This window comes from Dermacentor silvarum, chromosome 6 (assembly GCF_013339745.2).
Source record: "Dermacentor silvarum isolate Dsil-2018 chromosome 6, BIME_Dsil_1.4, whole genome shotgun sequence".
In the NCBI taxonomy this organism is placed as follows: domain Eukaryota; kingdom Metazoa; phylum Arthropoda; class Arachnida; order Ixodida; family Ixodidae; genus Dermacentor; species Dermacentor silvarum.
Window position 1 is genome coordinate 130,446,169 of NC_051159.1, and position 27,282 is coordinate 130,473,450.

Genomic DNA, 27,282 nt, shown 5'->3' on the forward strand with positions numbered 1-27,282 from the left:
ATTCATGTTGTGTACTCGTACTAAACTCTCAGCAAGTCTGCTTTCAGGCAACTGTTTAGATAGCTCAGCCATTTTCATGCTCTGGGGTTAAGGCTGTTGTCTCTTCCGGAGAAGAGGAACTCTGCGAGGTCTCCTTGAAGGGTTAGCGTTGTTGTAGGAAGTCAGGTCCACCTTGTGTACAGGCTTAGTCTGATAGCAATGTGGCGGGAGCGATTACCATAACTGCAGTTTCCAGTTAACATTGCAGGGTCGCATAAGTGCGCAAGCTGTTTTATTGGTCACTCCAGAAAGCTTTTGTTTCGACTGTCATGTGGACATTGGATCCTATCATGCTGCTTCGACGCAATAGTGACATCGGCAAGACATGTTAGCTGTGGTCGCAGACCTGCGGGCGGCGACGACACGAAACGCACATTCGACGTCGCGTTATCTCTCCCAATTGCAAGCGTTCAAGTGGCAAAGTAAGCTTTACGCGGATTCGATTAACTGATAATACGGCGTAAATCTGGTGTATGAAACTGGCCCGTGCCACAACTTTCTGCAGCATGCGTGATGATGTCGGCTCAGACCAGCAAGGACCATTAATATTTGTACAGTGCTGAGCTTTGCGTAATTGCACAAGTGTGGCGTGAGGAACTGAGGTGGCTATTTTGCCAGTAAGAAGCGTGCCATAGTCGCCTTGTGGAACTCCGGCATCCAATGTTCTCGTGATATAGCGCTTGATCTCGCTGCAGGTATATAGCCTCCGACTGGTAGGGAGACTCAATGCTCGATTTGGGCCCTCTTCCCTCGACTCGTGTGTCTCCGTCAAGACGTGGCGAACTGAATGATGCATTCTACATCCTGATATAAAGATCACGGCTGCGACAAGTTCATGGCACACGTCGACTGCTCGTAACGCCTTATCGCTATGGCCTCCCTTTGGTGTGCTTCCCCTGGGCTACGGACAATATAGCATCTCCTGACTCACGCGATGCTTCTCCTTTCGGTAATGCCGTTAACTTGACATACCTAGGCCATTCCCATAGCCGTAAAATTGTTTACAACGTTGTTTCCATCGTCCCTGTCACAGCCACCACTGTCATATTTTCTCTTCTAGAGCCAGATAACGACAGACCGGCAGTCAAAGTTTAATCGACGCTCTCAAGTTTTTGTCGGGCGTTGGCGTCATTGATTTGGTCGTGGCTGAAAAATCTGGCCCGAGCCCTGGGGCGTTACGCAGCCGCCGCTGCCGCGCGAGGTGGTGATAAGAGACAAAAGAGGGGGTGGAGAAAGGAGGGGGGGGGGTGGCGCTCTGTAATCAACGGGCGTTTCGTGGACAATGGGAACAGGCTTTAAATGACTCTACAAAGAAAGCAGATTGGAGGAGTGGAGGGTGGCCAATGTCGCCCTCCGGGAACTACGACGGAGGAGAGGACGAGAAGGATAGTGAGGAAGTTGGGGGAGGGAAGAACAAAAGGGGGAGGGGGCGGGGCAGAAAGCGGGAACGTGCCATTTTGCTGGAGCGCCTCGCCGGTCCAGCTCTCTCCTCTTCAAACCGTTGAGTAATGTCACCACAAGCCCTTATCAGTTCTCCGTCCAGGCCTCGGAAAACAGCAGTCTGGACAGTCGAATGATAAGGAAACGTGGAAACGGAAGTTGGATCCGGTCGATGCGTGTTGAGACAGACGCTTCCGTTTCCGGAGAAGGACGCGTGGGCACCGCAGCCCGACCGCTGCTTCGTGCCGGTGGCGTCACTGGTCGCGCGCTTGTGCTATTCGCCTGGAAAAAAAGGGGTGTCGATGGTAGGGTAGGAAAAAAAAAAAAGAAAAAAAGAAAGAAAGTAAGCGTAGAGAAATTAGGAGTGTCGGCAGAGCAAGTTGTAGCGCCTTCTTCACTCTCACCCCTTTTCTCTTGTCCGGCCGCGGCGGTGGCCGGCAACGCCGTTAATTACCGACGGAAGAGAGAGAGAGCGGGTGGGTGTCGTGTCGTGGTCGCGGAAGGCGAGAAGCTGCCGCTCGCCGGAGGAGGCCGTAGTGCGCACTCCGCCGAGGCTCCCGTTCTGCGCCCGTTTCCTGAGTCGCCCGGATAGCGCGTGGCGGCCCGGGTCAGGGCGGCGGCGGCGTTATCGAGTCGCATCCGGCAGCCATAGAGATGCGGGCGTGTCGCTGAGGTGCGGCCTGGCTGTCCCGGGAGTCGCTGCCAGTGACGGCATCTCGACGAGGCGACCCCCGGTTGCGTCCAGGAACCAGCGGGATTTCTGTTCCCTGCGCAGAGAAGAACCAGCGTTAACGCGAACGCCGCGGCGCAATAATTTTTTTTTTTTGCACCTCTATATAAGAGCACTCGCTCGTCCCATGGCGAAAACACCTATTCTTAAGACTTTCACTTTCTTTAGCTGTACATGACAGCGAGCTAGAACTGCAGCTGCAATGAGATAAGCCGCAGTTAAAAACTGTGTGCTATAATTTGGACCATCTGGCGTGCATCGAAAATCTGAGACTGGAGTCTGACAGCGATAGCTATGAAAGTTTATTTCATGCAGTTTTCGTGTCGTTATGTTTAATTTCCACGAAAGGTCGTCAAAAAAGACACACTTAATTTGTCCCCTTCAACGATTCGATCTTAACCCTCCAAAGTAAGTGTAAGGTGTCAAACCAGCATTCTTAAGAGTGCAAAAATGTTTACTGCGCGGACAAGGCGAATGCAAGTTTTGCTTCCTCTCCTGTTATTATGCGGCCGATTAGTTACACAGCGTACTTACTCTGTATGAAAACAATCATGCAATGGGCTTCGTGTTTTCTATCCGGTTGCATCAATGAAATATGTGCAGTGTTTATAAAAAAGTCGTCAGCGAGTCTAAATCTTGTTCTCAAATAGTGGTTTAGTTGCCGAGTTAGTTTTTCATAGACATTTCAAAGAAAGCGGTAAAAAAATAGACAAACTCGAACTTCTATAGAAATACACGAACATGTAGTCGGTGCCCCATAAATAGACTAAAATGAACGGGCTTGCTAACATATGTCTAAAGTATGTACAGTTGAACAAAAAATTAGGGAGGCGTGGAGGGGAGGGGAAGGGAAGCTTACTGAAATGCGGATCAAGACTTCTGGAAGTCAACAGACTGTACAAATCTTCAAGAGAGCTAGCTGTTGGTCTAGTTAATAAGTGAAATCTCGACAATAGATGTTAGGCAAGTCATGCTCTTAGGCACGCTTTCTCGCACAATTATTTAGCATATCCCAGCGCATAGAGGCGTTGCCAGAAGCCGACTGGACGATAATGCCAATCTGCCGACATCTCTGCTCTTCGGTCATTGACATTTTCCTATCTCCCTTGAACATAGTCTTACTAATGCGGCAAATATCCGTACGGTATCAGTTAATGCTTGGCGCTTAAGGCCGATCTTCGAAGGCAAGAACAATTTCTTTAGTTTTTCGTCCTTCCACGGGATCGTTACAATGATGCTACCAAGTACAATAAATAGTACAAGTGCTAGCGGATGCTCATCCGTGTCCACTTAGAATGAATCTTGCTGGCTATAAACGAAAACGCCGGAGATGGTAGATACAGAAGCGTGCAGTACGTCAATTATAATAATAATAAAAAAAGAACGACAGTTTACCTGTGCGAAAGCCTATAGAATTCTAACAGCACAGCTTTAACGAGTTCAGACGAGAGGTCGCGCGCCGCACGGAGGCTGGATAAGCGAGAGGAGAGGAACCCGGCAAATGCTAGGTCAAAGAAAGAAAGAAGAAGAAGAAGAAGAAAAAGAAAAAAGAAAGTACAAGAGCACTCTCTGAATATGGCAGCGTTAAAGCTGCGCGCACAGAAAGTTGCGCACGAAAGCGTGGTACTGCAGGAGGGCAGGGGCACGCACGAGAACAACCACGGTATTAGAAAGGAAAGCAAGAGAACGAAAGAAGAAGCGAAAGAAAGGGCCGGCAGTACAGAAGGAAACGAGCACACACGGGAAGGGGAGCGGGCACACCGAAGCAGCCGGAGGCCTGGAGCATGCCAATAAATTGGAGGTCCAATTCGTCGCATCTTCGTCTCGACCTCGTCCTCCCTCTTCGGGAACGTCGACGGGGTTTCTCCTCCTTCCTCTTTCTCCGCCCAGAGAATGTTCGGCCTTTATATAGCGTACTGCGAACGTAGAGCGCACGCGGTCCCCGCGCTCCCCACCCGCCGACCTACCTTGCAGGGAACATTACAGAAAAGCCTCCCCGGGGACAAACAAAGCAGCAAGAACAAACTCACTTTTCGATATAAAGAGCGGCGAAATTTGCCGCGGGAAGGAACCGAAGGGTGTGCGAAGGAAGCAAGGGGAGAGGAGGCGCTTGGAAAACGAAACAACTGGTCTTACACACACACACACACGCAGACATATATAACCGGTGGTAAAGCATTGAACGCGCAAGCGAAGCCACGCGAGAAAGGAGAAAGTGCAAACACACACACGAAGCAGCAGACGGGCGATTGAAAGAGAACTGCGTTGGATGAACGGTCAGAAAACAGCCGCTGCCGTTGCTGCTGCTGCTGCTGCTGCTGCCGCCGCCGCTGCTTGTGTGTACGGAGTCAAATCGATCGAAGAGAGAGGTTTTTCGTGGAAATCACGCCGGCGTGGCCGCTACGCTTGTGCCGGGGCCGGCTAGCTAGCCAAAGCCTGGGGCCGGCCGCTGTAAGCGTGAGATGTTCACCGTCGCTTTTGTTGTGCTGCTACTTCGTCGAGACCGCAGCGGCGTGTCCTGTTTCTGTCTGTTTTTTTCTTCGGGATACGAGAACCGGGCAGCTGCGTGAACTGCGTGTTTGTGCCGGTCTGTTTACTCCTCTTCCTCTCCGGCGCGAAAAAAGGAAGCTGCGGAGCCGATGCGAGCCAGCCAAAGCCGGAACGACGGCGAGTCCTGTAGTCGTTAAAGCGTCATATGCCCGCAGCCGCCAATACCAGACAGAAGAGAGAGAGAGAGAGAGAGAGAGAGAGAGAGAGAGAGAGAGAGAGAAGGGGTAGGGAGGGGGGATGACGGTAACTCGCAGCCTCCCTATAAAGAACCGATCTCTTTCGCGTTAAAATGTAACGAAAGGCAGTACACCCGAATGTCTACCGCGCTTGAGGCGAATGAGAAGGGACAAGCAACGGAGGAAAGATTCGTGAGTTCTAAGAGAAACGCGGTTGACGACGCGGGAGCGAGGGGAAAACGAATCCTGTTGTCCTTCCTCCGCTATCTCGGCGTGTGCACGCCTATCAGGGAAATGTTTCGGGACATGCGATTAAAAAAAGAAAGGAAGAGAGAGACACCGATCGTTCTTGTTTTCCCGTTATATATGTACATTTGTATCCGCCTGTACGCCATTCTGTAAATCCCTTATTTAATCTACGCCGAGCCAGGAAGGAAGTCTGGACAGGATTATCCTCTACGCCGCGTCCGCCGAACCAATAAGCTTAACGTCGCGGCGGCCGAAGAAGAGCAGAGCCGTAGATTTTGAAGCGAGGCAGCCGGCGGCGGTTTACTTGTGGTTGGCTGGGTCTCTCTCGAGCAGCGACCAGCTTTTTAACGGACTCCGGCGCTGACCATGCTCGATGTTCTTTTTCTTTTTTTATTATGTTTTTTTGTTCTGGGAGTGAAGGGGGAGGGAGCGTCGTCGTTTTAAATTTCTTTTTGCTCGAATGCTCGGGCTTCTTGCTTAATCGCAGTTCAGGGATGTTTTCTCGACCAACGGCAGCGCGACACGGAAGAGAGCAGCCAGAGGGATCAGTTCTCTGAAGCAGAATTTTTTAGGGGGGGGGGGGGGGGGGGGCTGCGCGTACGCCAGACTATGTGGATGAGCCTTCGCGAATTCTTTAGTTATTTTTCATTATTTCTCTCCACAACTCGTGCAGTCGTCTTCCTTGGGTTATCTAGGCCACGCAGAATTCTCACAACATTGCGTGCCTTAAGACGCCAATGCAATCTTTTTTTTTTTTTTGTATACCCACATTGCGTAACGGAGCACGAAACAATTCTACATTTACCAACAGTAAAGGTATCCGCTCTTCCCGCTCTTCTAGGAAAAAGAAGATTACTCGTTCTGTATGTATCATTATTTGTGGGGTCAAAACAGTACAAACAGGCGCTCGCCATAGTTTGTTAGCTGCCATCATTGGCCGGCGCGTGTTCTAACGAATAGCTCTTGCGTACGAACTGCCCTTCGATCACTCGCCCGGGTTCGTAGAAGTTAGGAACTTACCCGGAAGCCTCGGCTAGCTCGGTGATGTTCACCTCGGTCGCTCTTGGCGACGTAGAGCATTGCAAGCACTTTCTGGCAGGAATGTGCGCGCCCTGAGAGCTGCGGAATCCGCTTGTGACGTGCCTGTCTGGTTCGTCCTGCATACATGAACAGAGTGAAGGATAAGACATTCAACTACCACTGTTTACATCACGCACTATTGCACTAATAGTTGTATGAGGGGCACTTTTCAGGGGTTACGGTGATATGGTGTTTGATGTGGGCGAAGGGGCATAACGCACATAGTGATGTGGGATACTGCAATAATACAACAATACAATCTAATAAGCTATCGCAGCACCCACTACTGGTTGAGAGGGCAGTGTGTAAGCCATTAGACTACTCTACCGAGACAACTCGCGCCACAAATGTTGGGCCTTTGTACGTTGTATAACGGAGCTGGCCCCGTGACAGTGCGTTGTTAAACTTAACCATTATTACAACTAAGCACGTATAGATGGAAAACCTGTAGTTCCGCGCATTCCCACATGCTGCGATGCACGTTTTAAGTGCAACAGCATTTCTTTGGCTACTCTACCCCGTCTATGTGGCCTCGATACGATGACTGCGTAGAATACGAACATCTAGCCCCTATACTACGAGAATCAAAACGCCTGAAGCATCGCAAGCGAGCACCTTTCCTCGGGGCCGCGCCAACAGTTGAGAAGAGGTGTGGAAATACGTGCGACAGCCGAGCAGAAGAACACCGCCACCCACGTGCTATCACGATATGAAAGCGCATGTGCAGCTCGCGCGTGGAGAGTTAGAATGTCTCCAGAGGCGCGCAGTGAGCTTGGCTGCAAAAGCGACGAAGCTAAATGAAAGCACCGTCACGTTCCGCTCAATCGGCTGTAATGGAAGTTGAATAAGATATGTGTGCTCTGCGAGCGAATAATACTCTCGCATAACTTAGACAATCATCGTAGATGAATTCTGCTGGACTTCTTTATTTACAGTTGAACCCGGATATATCGAATCTGAAGGGGATCACAAAAAAGTTCGATATATAGGTATTTCGATATATAAAATAAATACTGTATAAAATTTTTAAATGGGATTTTACTGCTGTTCGTTATACAAAATAATTATTTATATGTGGGTTTGATATATCCGGCTTCGTCTGTATTTATTTTTGTTACCTCACTGGCGCGCGGTCTCAGTGTGCCACTTAACGAGAGAGCACTGTATGAAAAAGAATTCGGGGAAGTACGCAGGTCTTGGTAAAAGCTTGTACTTTATATGTACCGCGTTTGTTTATCGTTTATCCCCATAGGTCTATTCTTTTCGCAGGAAACAGCACGATATTAGCCGTCACGCCCACGCTTGTACTGACGAAGCAGGCTTTACTGCAACATTGCCTATTGTGTTATGCCCAAGAGCAAATTAATATTCTCGCAGATTAGAAATGGCACGAGGTTGACATTATAGCACAGAACAAATGGTCGTTCTGCTCACTGTCTTGCTCACGTACGGAACACACGTGTAATGTCCGTGCTCGTACTGTGAAAATGACCACGAGCTTGTAAAATCTCCCATGTGAACGCAGGAGGAAGCATGAAAGCAAGCGCATAATTAAAATTCACGCTAATTTAAAATTCTCACGGGAAGTAACGAGAGAGTAAACCCTTAGCAACACTTTAAAACCACACTACTGCTCATTGAGAGGTTTTTGTTCGTTGGTCTCGTGTCAGGTCAGCCACCACCAGCTATTTCTGAAGGCCTAAACGTTGCATCTTTCAAGTGTAAAATCAAGGCACGTCGGGGAGCCCAGCGTGTTCTTTATGCACCCGCTGAGCACCACTGTGCCGGGAAATCACTGCCCCGCGGGAGGCGCAAGATGAATTTATTTTAAATGACAAAATTTCACTGTATATATCTTCATAATCGTCGTTGAAAAGAAAAGTGTACAATCATTGCATTTTACCGGTGCTAACATATGGGGCAGAAACTTGGAGGTTAACACAGAAGCTCGAGAACAAGTTAAGGACCGCACAAAGAGCGATGGAACAAAAAATGTTAGGCCTAACGTTAGGAGACAGGAAGAGAGCGGTGTGGATCAGAGAACAAGCGGGGATAGCCGATATTCTAGTTGACATTAAGCGGAAGAAATGGAGCTGGGCAGGCCATGTAATGCGCAGGATGGACAACCGGTACCCGCCGTGGTTGCTCAGAGGATATATGGTGTTGGGCTGCTGAGCCCGAGGTAGCGGGATCGAATCCCGGCCACGGCGGCCACATTTCTATGGGGGCGAAATGCGAAAACACCCGTGTACTTAGATTTAGGTGCACGTTAAAGAACCCCAGGTGGTCCAAATTTCCGGAGTCCCCCACTACGGCGTGCCTCATAATCAGATTGTGGTTTTGGCACGTAAAACCCCATAATTTCATTTTTGGGGTAACTGGTGGACCATTAGAGTTACAGAATGGATACCAAGAGAAGGTAAGCGCAGTCGAGGATGGCAGAAAACTAGGTGGGGTGATGAAGTTAGGAAATTTGCAGGCGCAAGTTGGAATCAGCTAGCGCAAGACAGGGGTAATTGGAGATCACAGGGAGAGGCCTTCGTCCTGCAGTGGACATAAATATAGGCTGATGATGATGATCTTCATAATTAAAAAAAAAAACGAAAAGACATACAAGCATGTAGATGTGGCAACAGTGCGCGCACGTAACGATTTTACTTGCCGCGGTGTGACTGCACACGCCCCGATTGTTTTTGCGAATTTTTCGGCGCAATATTTATGCGGATAAGCGAACTTCAGCAGCGGGTGGTGCTTTACAGTTTACAATGAATTCTTCTTGATATGGTGCGGCATACGTTCGAACTTGCGGAAGACAAAGCCCACGTGTTCGAAGCGCCACGTAGCCGTACCGCGCTGTTTCAAGCCACCACAGAATGGCGGAATTAAACACATTTGCCGTGGTGAACACTGTACGAAAGAAACACGCCCGAGCACAGAACAAAACCTGCACGGGTGAATTATTCAGTGACTCATAACTTGGAAAATTAAGCCGCAAGCACACTGACTCGCCTTGTGCAATGGAGGTGGCCCCCCCCCCTTATTTGCTTCCACCGAAACTCATGGCAGCTTTTAAGCATTTCCGTGACGTCATCTCGTGCCGCTATTCTGTAGAAATGCTCTTACGAAAAAACACGAGAGATTGCGCACTCACAAAACCGAAACTATAGAACGCGTGCGTTTTCCGCCTCTCTCCGTAATGCCTACGCAACCTAAGTTAAGAGCCAACGAGTTGGTGCCCGTCCCCAACGGCTCATGCTCGATCGCGCCGCTGCGCGGGGGCCGTTTGCGGGAGCGATCCAATATTTACGCCGCAGTACGATTAACGACCGGGAGATGGCGCCTGCCTTATTGATCGCTCGCTGCCCGTTTGGTGGCTTTATTTCGGGCTGTCCATATCCTTCACTCAATGACGCTTCCTATCTTTCTAGCAGATTTGTCTCGTTCCCCGCCCCCACCGTCTCCCTCCGTCACACTTCCTCTACTACTTCAACCCTACCCCGCACGCGGCAGCACTTTCTTAAAGGGCCCGAAACTGCCTTGCCAGAAAAAGATAAACCAGGGCAAAAAGAGCTAACAACAAAAGGAGGGGGAGAAGAAGGAAAGATTTCGCCCGTCGGGAGCTACGGCCTACCGCGCTCCCGTTTTCTTTCCCCTTTAACCCTCATTCTTTCCCTCTTTCCCAGCACTCTTCCCATCTGCTGTGCCCCGGTGCAGGAACGCAAGCGCAAATGACGGAACCTCAGGAGGAGGGCGGGAAAGACGGGAGAAAAGGAGTGCGCCGCTCCGCGCTTTCTATATACAGCCGTACAAATTATTTGATTAGCGCGCCGAACCAGCGCTCCTACCCTCCTCACCGGCACTAAAAGAACGGGCAATGACGGGGACCCTTCTCCGCTTATTTTCGTATTCCTAGCAGCAGGCAAGCCAGCAGATACCCTTCCTCAGCCCGTCTCTTCGTGGCCCGAGAAGAAGTCACAGCCCAGCCGCCGCTGCTGCTGCTGCTGCTTCTTCTTGGTATCGTGGCCGAGTGCTCGCGCCTCATTTTATGGGGTAAAGTCTCCCACCTCGCCATTCCCTCCGATCCCCAGACCTCCCCTCCTGCACCCCCCCCCCCCCCCCATCCACACCCACTTACTATGGCCTCGCTTGGTCGCTTTACCGATCCGCTTTTCCCCTTTTGTTCTTCCCTACTTCCCGATTTTCCTTTGTTTTGACGATTTCTCCCCACACCTCCCTCTTTTCTGCCCTCTTTTTAGGCAGCTTACTTTACGCCTCCTTGTTTCGTCGAGAAGCGGGCGATAAAAATGGTTCTCCAAAGTGGAGAAATGGCAGAGGTTGGAGATAAAGGGCTTGATGAAGGGAAGGAGACTCGAATGGTTTCTTTTTGTGTTGTCTTTTTTTTTTCGGCGTCGTGTTTTTTATTTACTTTTTCGTGCTTCCCTTTTTTTGTCTGAGAGAACTTGGGAGCATATAGCGTTGCCCTTTCCGCGTCTCCCTTCCCTTTACTGCGCCCGTTGTTTTTCTTACTCTCTCTCTCTCTCTCTTTCACGCCTTTTACGACTGTTTTCCACTTCGCCAATGACGACATGCGAATTGGCTTCGGCGCTGCTGACAGACAGAAAAGACAGAAAGTGAGAAGAAGATTGCGATGAAGATAAAAAAAGACGCAGCAAAATTAGGAGAATACGGAGAGATGAAAATAAACGAGAAGCTCTCGGAAGGGCAGCGCAAACGTGTTAGCGAAAACACGAGAGACGAACGGCCAGTGGGGGGGGAGGGGGGGGGGTGATCGAAAAATTGACGAAAGTGGCTGTGAGAAATGATACGGGAGGGAGTAGGCGAAACGCGACAAAGAAGAAAGCAGAAATCCGAACGCGAAAATGTGGTTGCGATCGAGAGGAAAGCGGCGTTGGCAAGAAGGGACCAAATGGCAGGGAGTGGACCATAGTCGCAAGCCGTCGCATGCTCTCTGCAACCGACAGCAGTTTCCTTCTTCTTTTTATCCTGGAACCAAATTGCAAATACATAGAGTGTCGTCGGCTTCTTAGAAAACGCGGTAGTAAACATCTGTTGCGTGCTGAAGGACGTAAACGTGCGTATAGCTGCGCTGCAACCACTTGCTTTCCAGCTTTAGTCCGTTTTTTTTTCTTCTTCTGGGGTGACACAATGCGTGAAGAGAATCGTGCTTTGCTACCTGCTTTTATTTTGTGTGTGTGTGTGCTCGTGTGCAGCGTGAGCGAAAATTGTCCGTGAGAGAAAATTTCAGTATATATGTATTTAGGCATATGTATATGCCCCCTCTTTTTATATGACATGCGGTATATATGCGGGTTATATCGCCACACCATTCTATCACTAAAGTTGCTCGTACCTTGTCTTACATTCTTGACAAAGTTATTCCTGAGAATTTTGAGAAGGACCACCCACAAACAAATGTCACGAAACAAAGCACCGACAGCGCATGCCTCTCGTGTTAAATGATCTCAGACTGAAATATTAAAAGTGCGAAACAATAACAGAAACCTGAAAATGATGTAATTTGTTTTTTTTTTTGTTTTTTTGGCGCGGCTGTGCACTACCTCCGGGATCGGTTCTATCAGAAAGCTCGCCTTCGTGCACAGCGTTCGCCGCCAGCGTTTCCCGGTACATGTGCACATTACGGTTACATAAGGTGCAGTTGCCAGGAAGCGTGAGAGGCAGTCAGGGATCTTTGAATGCTATCACGTGCCACTCTAAAGGCGAAGCTTAAGCGTCCTCCAAGTTTTTTTTTTCTTTCTTTATACAGAGGGGCGGCGCTGCTATGAAGCGGGCACTCTCTGCGGCAAGAATGAATATTCGTGTAGCAAATAAACAGTATATATCAGCACTGGGATGTTATATTTCCAGTCGATGTTATTATAGGCTCTGAAGTATGCGCTGCTCGCGTAGTTTGTAAGATCAGCGCAGGCACTTGAAATGGCAGACATTTTCCGCTCCAGTGGTTTCTCTAGGCGTCTTGTCCATGCATGTCGGGCCGCAATTCCCGCCGTACCACTCAAGTCTACCATCGCCCGCAAGCTCTTCTAGCTGAATGTTCTAGGCGATGTTTGCACAAGTTAGGTAATCAAAACCCTCACTGACAGATGCTCGAAGGCAGCGCATCAGGATGACCGATGAGCTTTCCGATTGAAATGATCGAGTCGGTTTATGCGAGCTTCGCATAACGCGCACTTCCGAAAGGTATAATGCGCAACTTCTCCCATACTCTTGTGCAAGGAAAGCTCGTGATTTCCGCACTGCAGGAATTGCCACTCACTGGCATCCGTCGTTTGCAGCCTTCTCTAGAAGATAAAGCTTTTTTTTTTCTTTCGATGTTCTCAATATGATTACGATATCGGGGAAAGGAGGCATTTTGCGGGAAAGGGCACGTGATAGGTGAAAGTGTATAAGAAAGAGTACAGCGTTCGCATTGAGAGAAAGAGAGAGAGAGAGAGAGAGAGAGAGAGAGAGAGAGAGGACTTGGAGAAAACCGTGCCGAAGCAAGCGAACGTTATGCAAATGAGGCGCCGCGGCGACTCCCCAGGCGGCTAACGGAGCGGCCCATGGGCTGAGCAAGCGCACCACTTTATGGCTCGCCAGCTTAGCGTAGTAAAATGGCCCGCTGGTTTCGCTGTGAGCAAACGCGAGCGCGGGCAACTATGGAGCCTCGCTCGCTTCCCGCTTTCCGCAAGAGCCCAACGCACTCGCTCCGGTTAGAACCGGGATGCAGCGCGCACTCTGGCTGTTTATTCCGTCTCGAAACGCAGGTTCTCACGCTGCTAGAGCGATTTCGCTCAATGCGGGAAGTCGCTCCGGAGCTTCGCGCACCCGAGAGAGGAATTGTAGAGATGACGATGGAAAGGAATAACGGGCGAAACGCCGCCGCCTTTCTTTAAATTTCGTGGCCATTGTGAGGGATTGAGTGTGCGGTGAGTGATTGAGTGGGTGGCTGAGGTGGCGATTGTGCGGAAAAGTGAGAAGAACGGGCGACTAAGTGAGTTGAATCAGTCAGTATACGTGGGTGGTATCATTAGTACGGGATCGTGAAAGCATTACGCGCTAGCACGAAAGAAACGCGGACGAACCAGAGCATCGCATAAGGACGCACACAAGTTCAGTGTGTCCGTGTGTAAGTACATATGATCTGAGTAAGCGAGTCAGGAAGTCAGCTAGTGAAGTCGATAAGGGAGTAAATTATTAGCAATTATTAGCAAGTAATTAAGTCTATGAGTGAATGAATCAGAATATAGTGAGCAAGGTGGAAGTGATAGTATTGCTGCATGCTGGTTACGCTTTATAACACGTAAAAATATATGTGCGCAGGCGTTTTTATGCATGCCTCTCCAGAGTCAGGATGCCGTTACAGAGGTCGGGAACCCAACCTGCGACCTGGTGCTCAACAATGTAACTAACGCCATCACTGCTTGTACTCACTACATTTCCGTAATACAGCGCGAACAAACAGCGACACAGAAAAGCCCCCCCCCCCCCCCCCCCAAAAAAAAAAAAAAAAAAAAAAAAAAGGACAATACATGCGCCGTCTTCACTGCGGTGGGTACGGTGTAAAGTGCGATTGCGACTTTGGTTGCGAGTAGAATTGATGCCATTGCTGTCATATTGCGATGCTATAGCTAACAAAATGACACGGACGATATGAGTTTGTGTCGCTGAGAGTAAAGCTGCTATCTTGTAGACTTTAAGCTGAGAACACAAGTATCATTGCTTTCCGCGTAAACTTCTATACATCGCTGCATCTTCGCTCAGTAATTTTCCCCAAACACTATCGGGTTCTCTCTCTATCGAAAAGACAAGAAGAAATACGTGCCTTCGGTAGTAGTTGAAGTCTGGATTGCGCAAACTTCCTTATCTGTTGCTCGTGCTATTTTACCACGTCCTTGTCTGCGTTGTACGGCACGCACTTATAAGTAAAATTAAAATTAAATTATGGGGTTTTACGTATCAAAACCACGATCTGATTATGAGGCACGCAGTAGTGGGGGACTCCGGAAATTTGGACCACGTGCACCTAAATCTAAGTACACGGGTGTTTTCGCATTTCGCCCCCATCGAAATGCGGCCGCCGTGGCCGGGATTCGATCCCGCGACCTCATGCTCAGCAGCCCAACACCACAGCCAATGAGCAACCACGGCGAGAACACTTATAAGTATTAACCTGAATGCATGAACTCTTCTATGTAGTTCATGCATTCAGGTTAATATGTAGCGCACATAGTTCTATGTGCGCTCTTCTATGTAGCGCAAATAGTTTTATGATTACTGTTAAAGAGACATACAGGCACGTGAAGCCGAGGCGCTTGACAATGGTTGGTAAGTCAACTTATTGATGATATAGCTCGGGGCAACATGGGTAGTGGTCTTATTTCTCTGTCATAAGGTACTTACCGGCTGCGTATCATATTCAGCAAATTAGTTATTTTTATGCTCACGAGTATTCCACTTTTGAGTAAACGTTCTCGAGTAACTTCCGAAAGCATGCATATGCCGAGAAAGTAACTCTGCCCAGTAAAAACAAGTACGAGTATTGCATACTTCAACGAAAAACAAAGATAATGAAGAAAAACCGCGAAGCGGCTTTGAAAAAAGCCGGAAGGCGCTGTTGACGCTACAAAAAAACGTTTTTGGTGGCGTGCGAAGAAAGAAGCAAATTTACATTACGATAGACGTGGCGCATGGTTCTTAGCTTTTACATCTCTTTCGTTGCCTTTCACACTCTGTGCCGTTGTGTACATAAGCTTCAGCAACACGCGCGCGCGCCCTTTAATAAAGAAGATGCACACTGGGACACGGCAGACCGAAAAGAAAGACGGTGATAAGAAACAAAACGATAAGCGTGAGACGCAAGAAAGATGAAGCAAGAGATCGGAACTTCAGGGTAAGGCAAGCGTGGGCACGAGAACTCTCAGACCATCACTGGCGTAGACGCGGCGAGCGCAAAGTAAACAGCGTCTCTGGGCGCTAGAGGCCACGGGGCACGGCTTTGCCCGAGCCTAGAAGAAGCCCCTCTAGAGCCAGCGGCGGCGTGCCGACACACCGGAAGTTAGAAGTGGCGGAAGTGACGACAGAGGTGGCACGGGTCTCTGGATGGGTTGGGGGGGGGGGGGGAAGTCAGGGGGAAATAAGGGTGGTACTCCCTGAAACGCTCCAACGTACTCCAACTGCACGCCTGTCATGGGCATGTGTGTGTGCGTTGGAAAAGGAGAAGGGGGAGTCGAGGGAGTGACGTTAAGGCAAAAGTCAAGCCACCTCCATATACGCAGCCACTTCCACCGCTTCATTCATCCCCCCCGCCTTCCTTGTTTCCTTTCCCTCCTTTCGGGATGGTCTGCAATTTCCTCTCATCCATCACCACGCGCCAACAGGGTTGCTGCGGTCGCCGACTTCTCTATGTTTTACTTTGCTGCGGGGCGGCGGATTTTCCGCAGAGCCTGCCGGCCTGCCTGCGTGTCTGCCCGTACGTACTCCGACAGGCGCTCGCGACCTCCGACGCGGTGTCCGGTCGTAGCCGCGAGGTCAACTGTCGAGTCGAGAGAAAATCTCTCTCCATCGCTCGTCGCTATAGGGAAGGAATTACGCGGCCCAGAGGCGCATACGTGACCTAAACCGGGTTTCCGCGCCCCGCGGTCGTGGTCTAATGAGCGGACAGAGAAGCAGTGCTTCGGCGGCGGCGTTCCGCGGCTCTCGTTCCGGTTGCTTCCCGAACTTTCTTTCCCTGCGCGACCACTGGGTAGAAAGCGTCGATTAATTTATTCCGCGCCGGCAGCGCGAAACGTCGGGGGGTCGTCTCTGCCTTTTCGGCGTGGACGCCATTATCGCGACGACCGCGTTTCCGGCGCACCGACGCCCTCTTTAATTTAGTTCCGTCTTTGTCAGAGAGGACCTATAGTGCCTTTTCGAGTAGTGCAGCACAAACAAAAGCCGACGCTTGAACCTACACTCCAGCTTCTCGTACAAAGGCTATGATGAATATGGTTATCGAGCAACGGGCTATACGGAATTATTTAAATCCGCGTTGTCAATTGAAAGTTTGGTTGCGAGAGTTGGTGGTAGTCGAAAACTGGATGTAGGTCGACTGGTGGTGCATCGGGAAAGGAGCAATGGTCAAAAAAAAAAAAAAAAGGAGCAAGGAACTGCGTGACGCGCTCCTTTGATAATGCAGCAAACGCTTTTCAGACAGGTGATTACATTTTATTTAGGTCCTTGCCTCTCTGCCCATCATCATAGGCGGCAGATCAGGAAATGCAGGAAAGTTAGCCATTGATATTATATAGTATTCAGTTCCCAAGTCTGCACTGATTTATGGAAATGGAGATGAGATGAAGACAGGTGTAGGACACAGTGCGTACATGCTCTCGACGCAGGCGAAACACCATGCCCATAATAAGAACGGCTCAGTACTATACCAAAGGAATAGTAGCCGTGCTTGCAGTTCATGTACATCCATTGTCGATAATACTACAGTGGCTTGGCAGTAATTGAAAGATGACTTGGTGGCCTTTGCACTCCATTTCCTAATCAGGCGCACGGATCTTCCAATAATTTACAATGGGAGACGCGTTTTCCAACACGCATTCGCGGACATAATAGGGCGAGCCTCTAAGCCTAACGTGGCGCTGAGGAATGCGCAGTTAATAAAGTTGCTTGTGTCGACAGCTGCCAAGTTTAACTTCGGTAACTGTCGACATAAGCCCATACGGTCAAAGTTAGAGCAACAAATGCATCGCTGAGTATATGCGGTCGAGTCGAGAAAGATCACCCAGCCGACTACGGCTTAAAAGCTACTCTGCAGGCTGCAGTGCTGGTTATGTAAAATAAGTATTAGGTTCAGCTCGATACAATTCTCCACCGCAGAAGACGCGAGTATTCCAAGTATTCCACAGCAGTCCAGAGTTTAAACAGTAAAATGGGTATGTCCACATCAGATAATATACTGATGAGGTGGTAAACAACGCCAAATTTTCAGAAAAAAAAAAGAACTCGCTTACATCAGCAACAAAAAAGAACACAAGGAGTAGCAGACAGCAAGCTGAGCTCATGGGTTTTAAAGCTGCTGTCCAACGTGCAAGAATGAAACGTATTTCAAGAAAATGGCTTTTTAGAAACGACGACGAGGCTATAGCCGATGTGGTTTCGATAAATTGTTTCTTCTTGCGGCACAGTGGAAAGACAGTGCTCAGGCTCTCCCTGGTTGCGACTGTACTTCGTGTATAGGCATCTGTAAAGGCATGTACTAACATGCACGTACGAAGGCTTTCTCTTTAACCGCCGAAATGCGCAAGAGCATCTGCTTAGACGCTGATCCCCTAAGCAGACAGACGCACGTGCGATTCCAAGGCGAAACCCAGCCGACCAGAAGAAGGAAGAAAACGGAAAAGGAACGGGAAGCGAAAGAACGAAAAGATGGGCCACTTATCCACGACGGGCGGGCCAATAGGGCAACACCGCCTTAAGGGGAACAAGAGTGGCTCGGCGCGCTGCTGCTTTAGGAGGCAGCAGACGTCCGGCGACGACCGTTAGGCTCACGGGCCGCCGCCGAAGTAGCAGAGCCTAGGTGCACGGCTCACTCGCCTGCTCGCAGCCAGCGCCGCCAACAGTTTACGAGTGGCCGCTATCAAGACAGACGGCCCTGATCGAATTAGGCCCTTCTCGGCAGGGGAGCGATGTCTGGCGAGCGAGGGCTCGCCGCTACTGCTTAGGCCTAATGGCGTCGCCGCCACCGCCTCGCGCACGCCCTCTCTCGGCGAGCGCGACCGTCGGCACATTGGTAACGAGGCTTGAATGAGTGCGGCCGAATCGGGCACCCCAATTCCTCCCCCCCCCCCTGCCCCCCTCCCCCTTCCCGCGATAGCGCCAGGGCTCGCGCAACGCCCGTGCGCGCTTGCTTCGCTCGTTCGCCGGCAGCCCTGTCGAAGCACGGCGGTGGCGGCCGCCGGCGAGTTAGACGCGTCATTTAGCAAACTCGTTTCGGAAACTTGGCAGATGTGTTGCCGTTTGTTATATAGATGGGGCGGAGAGACCACCGACCTACGAGAGCTTGATGGGAGCCCGTTATACGTACGTGTAGAGCCCGCGTTGCGCGCACATCACGCGGACTACCAGATTGCGCAAGATCTGCGTCGGCCGCCCAAAAGAGGCAGTAATTATTGAGCCTTACGATTGGACTCGTCCGACTGCGCCACTAAGTATTGCCAACCGGCGGCGCGATGTTTTCAGGGGACGTCGAGCCGTTTAACGAGCTCGAATGTAAAATGGCGCCGCAGCTAGATTTGCTTTCTGATGGCGGCAATGAGGGAGCGGTTGTTGAACCTCGGGATACGTTGGGGTTCCGCGTGGATAGGTCGGGGTTCCGCCGCCTACCAACAACGTGGTTTGCATGATCAGCATCCTGCGTCAGGTCCTGGATGTCAAAGATAACTCAACGATCGTGCTCGCTACAACATGATCGCTTACAGCAATCATGCTTACAAGGACAAATGTACTCAGCTTTTTTTGCAGTGCGCAACGCCTATTTTTTGGCAGGTGGGGTAGGGGGAAAGAATTAACAGTATGCAATATACAGTATACGTTGACTTGCCTACCACAGATCAGCCTGGTTAGGTACTGCAGTGTTCGCAATGCCAAAGTCTGAGCAACCGTAGGGGACTCCTTCTGATGCCAATGAGCGTCTCTCTGTCTGTGTCGCCTCCTTCATACTCCAACTCTGCTCACTATTAGGGCTTACATTAAAGGGATGCCAAAGAGAAGATCCAAATCAGTTTAGGCTAAAATACAGTACAATCTGTCAAAACGCTATTTGTATCTATTTGCCTTTGAAATATTGATTATCGCCGGTGCAAACGAAGGCCGAAGTCCCCATTTCGAATTTAGCGCCTCAACCGCAGCGACAATGACGTCAGCGGCGTCACTGATAGCTTTTCTTTCTTTTTCTCTTTTCCCGTGTATTTTACCCGCTTCCGTGCAGGAATTGTTGCGAATAGTTGCGACATTGGGTCTATGCATGCGCACTTTCCATTGCAGTGTCCCTTATAGTATATGCCTTAACATATATCTAGCGTCGAGCATACATACGCTGTCAAGACATTTGATATTACCCGGAGCTGGTGTGGGAATATAAGGTGGTGTCGCCACTCGTATTTAATTCTTGCGTGCTCCTTGGCTGACACGTTTGCTTATTACTACAGGACTTACCTATTTAGCCAGAAGTGTTCTCTACCTATTATGCGGTGTGGTTGTGACTGGGGTATAGAGAAGCGTGCGACTTCAACCAACTTTTCTATACCCCTGAAAATTTTGTATGCACATCGAGTGTGTGAAAGTTCTCGCGAGCAAATGAACGTAGTACGACCGAAGCCATGCACTCAACGACACGTGCGTGCATCAAAGCGCACATGCAATTTTCCTTGCAATTTTCTTCCCCCCCGCTTATCACACACAATGCTCGACAAAGTGTACCGGCGCAGCATATGTAGCGGCGTAGTGAAGCACAAAACACGTTATTTCGACGAAAAGCTATAGACATGCACGGAGCCCGTCGCCCATGCACATGCTTCGCAGCAGCTATATACGGTTTTGCAAGAGCGTTGCACAAGCTGTGATCTCTGGCAGTCAGAAAACGTGTTTCGCCGAATGCGCGGTTATAGCTCCACGTATACGAATAGCAGCTTACGACTTGTCTGTTTGTCTCCAGCGTGGCAAACTGCGCTGTCACGGCGCCGGATGCGACGGTTCGTGTGCGGTGTTTCAGTGCTGCGCCTCGTGTAATCCGACAGAAGAGACGCGTGCGGCAGTAGACGAGGGCGACGGAAGGGTTAACCAGTTCGTAATACTGAAAAGTGCTTAGGTTTCTTTTTTTTTGTCTTCCGTGCGACAGTGTTAGTGCATAGGATTATGCATTCTTAAGCTGCGGCGATGCGCGCTAAGCTGAGAGGTTCTTAACTAATTTAGGGACTCGGAGGCGAAATAAGCCTACTATGTGCCGAGATTATTTTAACCTGAAGCTGTAGTCTTTACAAGCGCGATTATCGCGTTAGTCTTTTTGTCGTTGGTTGATTCTTTGTTTCTTTCTTTTTTCTTTGTCTCAATGAAGCCGGGGTGGACACGCTGCTCGAATCCTGCCCTGCGCTTAAGTCTCGCGTGGGCTGCCGCACTCGCGAATAACAGGTGTGACGTCAGAACTGCGAATGACTTAATGGCCATGGTGCTCCTTCAGACAGGACTAGCCTTGGCAACCTGGGCTAATAAGTATATAGCATAAGCGTGTCTTCCCAGTCAACAAAAAGATGCCATTACCACGCTTTCATCAAATTACTGTACTAGTTGGTTGGCTATTGTTGTATATCTCGCAGTTGGCTGTAGAAGCTTGCTTTAGTTACAGCTTAGCGCATCCGTTCGCCTGTTTCTGCGTTTCTACATGTGCCTATAAAAGTGCCCAATAACCTCTAAAACAATTTTCTAGGCGGGGCATCCCGGCACGACGTGGCATACGCAAAGCGCGGCCGTCATTCGCCCTTGGAACAATGTGACTCTCGTTCGGGAATCGCACAACGCGCGCCTAATTAGTGAAGCATAAACATATAAGCGAGTACGCCGCCGAAGGGGACTGGGCGCCTCGTACGATCTTCATTCGTTAACGGGACGATGAACTCTTTAATCCAACTTCCGGTTAGCGCACGCGCGCTGCCGTTCATATGCGGCGGTTCTTGGTTGCTTCCGCTTCCGCCGGATAGTGAGCCCGGCGCCTGCTTCGTGTGATAAACGTAATGAGAGAGAGGGAGAGAGAGAGAGAGATAGTACTGAACGGAACGCGGCGACAAAAGGCCACGATAGGAAAGACAAAAAGAAAGGCACGTGCCCAAGAAAAGAAAGTTTTTTTTTTTCTTGAAAGGGAGGCTAAAATATGGAAATACGTAAAGAAATGAAAAAGAAATACTAATGCGCAGGGATACATGGCATCGGAGGAACAAGAGGAGGTTGCGAGGCAGCGGGAGAGTGTAGCGGCGACGAAGAGGACCAACTCAATGTCGCCGAGCATTTATGTAGATAAAACGAAAAGAAACAAGAAGCCACGGGTCCAATTGAGGAGGGTTGCCGAGAAGAGAGAGAGAGACGGGATAGAAGGAGAGCGTGAAATGAAAGTAAAATCAAAGGGCAAATAGAATGAGAGAGAGAGAGAGAGAGAGATGGGACGTGAGTGCGGTGGAAAGGGGGACAGGAGAACTGCCGGGACATGGCGGGACGGGCGCAGTGTGTTCCAAGAAGATAACTGGGGGCCCCCCATGCCCTATCACTTTACGCACAGCCTGCGACCGGGGGCGGCTGCAGGAAACGCGACCCCTTTTAGGCGGCGCTGGGTTGGCTGGCGCAATGCCGCCGCTGCCCCGCGCCACTGCATGAACGCTGCGTGCGCGTCCGATAGAAGATGGACAAGAAAAAAACACGAGAAAGAAAAGCCTGAAAGAATTTAGCCAGATAAGGAATCTCTTCGCATTTTTTTCTTCCTTCTTTTCTTTAGGAGAAGATGAGGCTGTAATGGAAACACCGAAGGATGAGTAGTGGCAAAATACAAGAAAAATAAAGCGAGAGTGGTAAAAAATACACGCAGTAAGAAAGAGATTAAAAAAAAAAAATGGTACCTTGTGCCACTGTGGACGGAAAGATCGGGAGGAATTAACGCGTAAGGCCTCACTATGGAAACAAGGCGGTCCGTCGATAGCGAAGTGAAAGAGTCGAGTGTTAATAACACGGGCGCGGAAAGACGCAGTCCAGAACGGCCGGCGAGTCATCCGCAGCCGCCTAGGAGGCTTCTCTGGGAATCCCGTTGCTGAGACGGCCGCGGAGTGAGAGTCGAGGGGTGCCGCTTTTTCTCGTCAGCTTGCAGCAAGCGTATAGCCGATGTAGCAGTGGGAAGCCGTTTACGCAGCAAGGCCGATAGCAAGATGAAATTAGAAAAAAAAATATATCAGTGGTGATGTAGCGGTAAATCCGAGAGAAATGCGTGAGCATTACGTCGCACATCTTTGAGGTGCCGGTTCCATGATTTAAACCGCGTTCACCCATTGCAAAGTGCTGTTCAGGAGCTTACTTGACACACGTCGCTTCCGCCTCTTCGAGAAGGCGAAGTGCAACACTAGGTCCGGAGCAGACCTCCGTCAATTGCGATATATATAGCAGTCGAAAGCATTTCGAATGTTAACGCTTGGAAAAAAAAAAGAATAAGGAAAGCTCGCGGCCTATAAGCCTAACTGTAGTACAGTCGCAGAGATAGTTGTGGCAGACTTAGTTGTTAGGCTGTTATGTATCCGAATGCATATTGTAGTAAGCTTGTGACGACCTCATCTGCGGTGGTGGCTCAGTGGATACGGCGTTCTGCTACTGAACACGAGGTCGTAGATTCGATACCCAGTTGCGGCGGCAGCATCTCGAAGGGGGCGGAATGCAAGAGCGCTCATGTACTTAGAGCGCTCATGTACTTAGGCGAGAACGTCACGTGACACCGCAGTTCTCTTCGAAAAGTTTAGAGGGTCTTGTGAGAGAAAGCGATCTCTCACTAAATGAATTACGTACGCTTCTCGAGCGTCGTTGGGTTGAAATTGAGTTGTGCGGTCACTGAAGGCAGGGCCAAACATAGAAATAGAAGTGCGGTGTATCTTTCCTGGAAGGCTCCCTAGAAGAGGCACTGGCCTTCTTCATCTATACGATGCCCCCCCCCCCCCCCCCCAAAAAAAAAAAAAAAAAAAATACAATTCTTGAGGAAAGGCAAACCTAAGAAAAATATCGCACCGAGCCTCAAAACAAACTGAAGCACAATTAGATAACTGCTGTTGATATCGCTCGAAAAATATTATTGTTCGGACGAGATGCACAGAAGAATAGTGATGTTGCACAAGCGCGGAAACGTGGCTAGTATAAGCATATAAATGTCACGTAAAGTGAAATAGAAGGGACCATCGTTTTCTAGATTAGTGTTAAAAGACGGGGGTGAGTAAGCGGCGGCAAGTTAGTAAAACTTAGAAGTAAGCGCTGGGCAATCTTAATTACTATCTTTTTCAGCCCGAGGCGCAGTTGATGACCAGTAACGACTCAAAATTGCTGGCACAAACCGCGTACTTCCAATGCTCAGCTACCCGTCGCGGTGGCTCAGCGGCTAAAGCGTTGCGCTGCTGAGCACGAGGTCGCGGGATCGAATCCAGGCCGCTGCGGCCGCATTTCGATGGAGGCGAAATGCAAAAACGCCCGTGTGCTTGCGCTGTAGTGCACGTTAAAGAACCCCAGGTGGTCAAATTTAATCCGTAGCTCTCCACTACGGCGTGCCTCAAAATCAGAACTGGTTTTGGCGCGTAAAACCCCAGAAAGAAGAAGAAGAAGAAAGAAGAATGCTCAGCTGGAGACATTTAGGTGAACATTTAACATGACATTTCTCAAGCTGGATTTTGGCCCGTATTCACAAAAAACGGCCTTGCGCTATAGCTGCTCGTAAAAGGGTGTGAAAGCAAATCGTAATGTTAACATATTATTAGCGAAGTGGCCGGCCAAGGGCTAACGGATTTTACGAACGAAGGGCTTTGTGAAATTCGGCCGTTGGTTCTTTCTTCTTGTTTGTTTTTTCATTTTGCCTTAAACATTCACAGCTGCAGAATATTTTTGTTTGTTTTCTTTCTTTTCTTTTTTTTTCATTTTTTTGTTTTTAGAGAAAGTGTCTGTTGACGTCACTAATACCGAGATTCGTATTTACTATCACTGCCGACGAACAGAAACAAACCGCGCCGTCTGCAAGTTACGGAGTTTGCTTCGTTGTCTCGAAGTATAAACTCACACTTGCGGAGCGCCGCCTTGCTTTTGAGGAATCCCAGATAAAGCAACAGAACAACAGAATACAAAACAGCAGAGTCCAGTCCACTCACACGCAGGAACGCGCAGTACAAATGGCATCGCTAGATGCTTGAGGTTAGAGGCACCTGGCTGACACACCTGACGTTACAAACAGCTGAAATCACGGCGTTCTTTTCTTTTCTGTTCTTTCTTTCTTGCTTTTTTTTGTAAAACAGAGTTACGCGTCACATAGTTCCGTTGTGGCATTGTGTGTGTGTTCCAAAACCGTACGGTGGTTCACCGCTGAGCCTTCGCCATTTCTCTTGCGGGAAGAACACTGTCACTGACATCGGAAACGGCGAACGAAAAACAGCAATAAAATAACGGTCGCACGAGTGTTACAGGCATGGGATCAGCCGGAGGCGAAAGCAAGTCAGTGCAGCAGGGCGGCGGGAAGTGTGGCGAGAGCAGAGGAGACACACACATACGCACTCGCACTCACGCACGCACACACGTACGCACACATGTGTCTGCGCTGCTGCGGCGAGTCAGCGAACGCGCTGGCTCGCCAGACGGCAACGAGTCCAAGGCCGGCGGCCGAGCGGCTCTCTCAATGAGCGCAATGAGGCTAAATCCGCCGGTCTCAATGTGGCCCCCGCGTGTGCCGTGCTTTCCGCCGTATAACACTCTCGCTCTCGGTCCTCTTTGTCGCTTCGGGGTACTGATTTCACGCGCGCATGAGCCGCGTTAGTTTCGTACGAGAGTCGCTGCCGTCTTCAGAACGTTGACCTGTTGCTGTGATACACATCCTATAGTGACTGAATGCGTCTATCCTGAATACTGAGCGACTTTTTGCTGTTTGCAAGTGGCTCTTAACAACTTCCTTTGTACGGTTCAGTTATAGAGTAGTTCATGTCAAGAGCCCGCAATGGCGGCAACAGACTGTCATTAAGAGGGCTGTCAATATTGCACCGTTATTTCCACTGTACAACCCACTCACTTTCAACCCCTTTCACCGTTCTTCGTACGCTCGTGTCTCCAAGCACGTACGAATATCGTTAATTTCGTGTGTCGTATTGCTTTCTTAGACGCTAAATGCTTCGAATGAGTTCAAGCAAGGCCAAAGGAAAGCGGGAGTGGGCGAGGCCAGAGAATAATAACTGTGATGGTGGTTACAGGCTGTGAAAAGGATCACGTCGCTATGGGCCAGTGCTCGCACTGTTTGAAGTATACAATAGCTGAGGCGGGAGACGCCAAACGCTGCTTCTCACTTATCCTCGGTTTGTAGAAAACTCGCTTCGGGAGCGGTTGCAATAGCAGCTTATTCTCTAACGGGCCATGGTGCAAGACAAATTGGCCTGCTCCAGTTTTCGGGAGTTGCGGAGTTTTTGTTGTTCGCGAAGCGATGTCTTTCAGCTTCAGAAAACCGGCTTTGTATCGGCTTCATTTATCCCTATATATTTACTTTCTTTTTGTGCTGTCCTCCGTTCGTTATAGATAAACAAAAGTTATCAATACCAACAAGAAATTCACGGCCATAGAACAAAACCAAAGCTTAGCAATCGTGGCAAAAAATCGAAACAGCCGCTGACGCGAAACGCACTGTTATTGCAGGTCGAGAACGCATCGTGATAGTGGTCACAGTCGGCGTAGCTATCATGAAACGTACCTCTCAGTTCTTCGGTAAGCACGATGTAAGCTTACAGCTCAATATATTTCCAGTCGTGCAGCTATATTTTAACAATACTGACTGAGACCTTCACGAGCAAAACATCCTGCGCGTATTGCACAGCCTGAGAACACACCGAGCAAGACGCCTCTTGTAATTAATCCGCGTGCGCGAGTGTACCGCTTACTCTGCTTAAAACTGCCTGGATATTTCCTTTCTCGCTACGTGTCACCGGCTCCAAGTGGGCTGACGGAATCGTTGGCAGAAAGCTCTGTTAGACATTTTACCTCGACGCGGGTAAACTCACACGCCCAAATGCTTTGCCAGCCACGGAAGGAAATTACGAAGCGTTGGCTCTTTATTCTGGAGATCAGAGACAACTATTACGTATACTTCTCGGTCATACACAGCGGTCAAAACGCGCAAGGTGCAAGTACATGCCTTTTGAACCGCCTAAATACGGGAAAAAACTTATTTCAATGCGGTAGTGCTTAACACCTTCACACTAATAGGTACTTACTTGAGCAAAAGTATACGGACCAGACACTCCGCGATAAAGCCTGGACTGCAGTCCGAACTTGGCATTGCGAACTTTCTAGTGCACTCGTCAAGTTTGTGTTTCTGAATTAACAACAAATCCAGTTTACTTTTTTTTTGTTGGGGGGAGGGTAGGGGAGGGGCGAGCATATGGTCCTCATACTTTTGCTCAGGGTGTACGTACAGTTGGACTAAAAAGAAATGGGAACGGATCTGCATTGTGTTGAGGTTTGTTCGCGAATGAACCACCACGCCGAGTGCGCTTCCTCCCTTGGTGAAACTTGATCGCACGTGGTCAACACCATTCGGTAGTAGGTCAGGAGAAATCCGTAAAAAGTTTCTCATTCTCACGCCGCGAAAACACATAATCATGACTCTGTGTGCCGTTCGGCGTGCGACATCTCTGTAGCGGTATTCCGAATGGAGAAAAGGAGAAAGCTACAAGGCCATTCCGATGAAGTCTCATCGCACGTGGCTCTATAGGTACTGCCGTGATTAGAGCAACGGCATATTCCTAAGCTTTACAAGAAGACAAAGCCGCGATCATTGAAAAAAAAAAAAAAGCGGGCGGTTCGAAGACGAACAAAAAAGAAGGATCCCGTCGACGTACGAACCTCGAGTGTCGCGTCTAGCAAGACGTCGTCGTCGTCGTCGTCGTCGTCGGAGTCCGAGAGAAAGGCGGCGCCTCGTGGAACCCGGGCCATCCGGGTCTCGACGGAGCGCCGGACGATCGTGGTCGTTGCGGCGGTTATTCCCGCGGGATCGCTCAGCGTCCATCCGTCCATGCGGTGCATGCGTCGTGGGCTGATGAGAGAAGAAGCAAAGCAGAAAGTAGGGATGGGAGACGCGCAGGAAACATCACTTTTCTCGAGTCCCGACCCGGGTGTATGCGACGACGAGACAAACGAGCACGCCGTATATTCTACACTGTACCGGCAGCTCTCAGTTTTCGCAAGCTACGCGCGCAC

General features: G+C 49.6%; 1 protein-coding gene across 1 annotated transcript; it reads right to left on the bottom strand.

Moving 5' to 3' along the window:
- Positions 1-69: 69 nt before the first annotated feature.
- LOC125946403 (uncharacterized) lies at positions 70-27,282 on the bottom strand. The gene is made up of 3 exons (XM_049669499.1): positions 26,929-27,282; positions 6,205-6,341; positions 70-2,246 (listed from the first exon to the last, which is right to left on the bottom strand). The coding sequence occupies exons 1-3, from the start codon at positions 27,106-27,108 to the stop codon at positions 2,105-2,107; spliced, it is 459 nt and encodes a 152-aa protein (XP_049525456.1). The 5' UTR covers positions 27,109-27,282; the 3' UTR covers positions 70-2,104.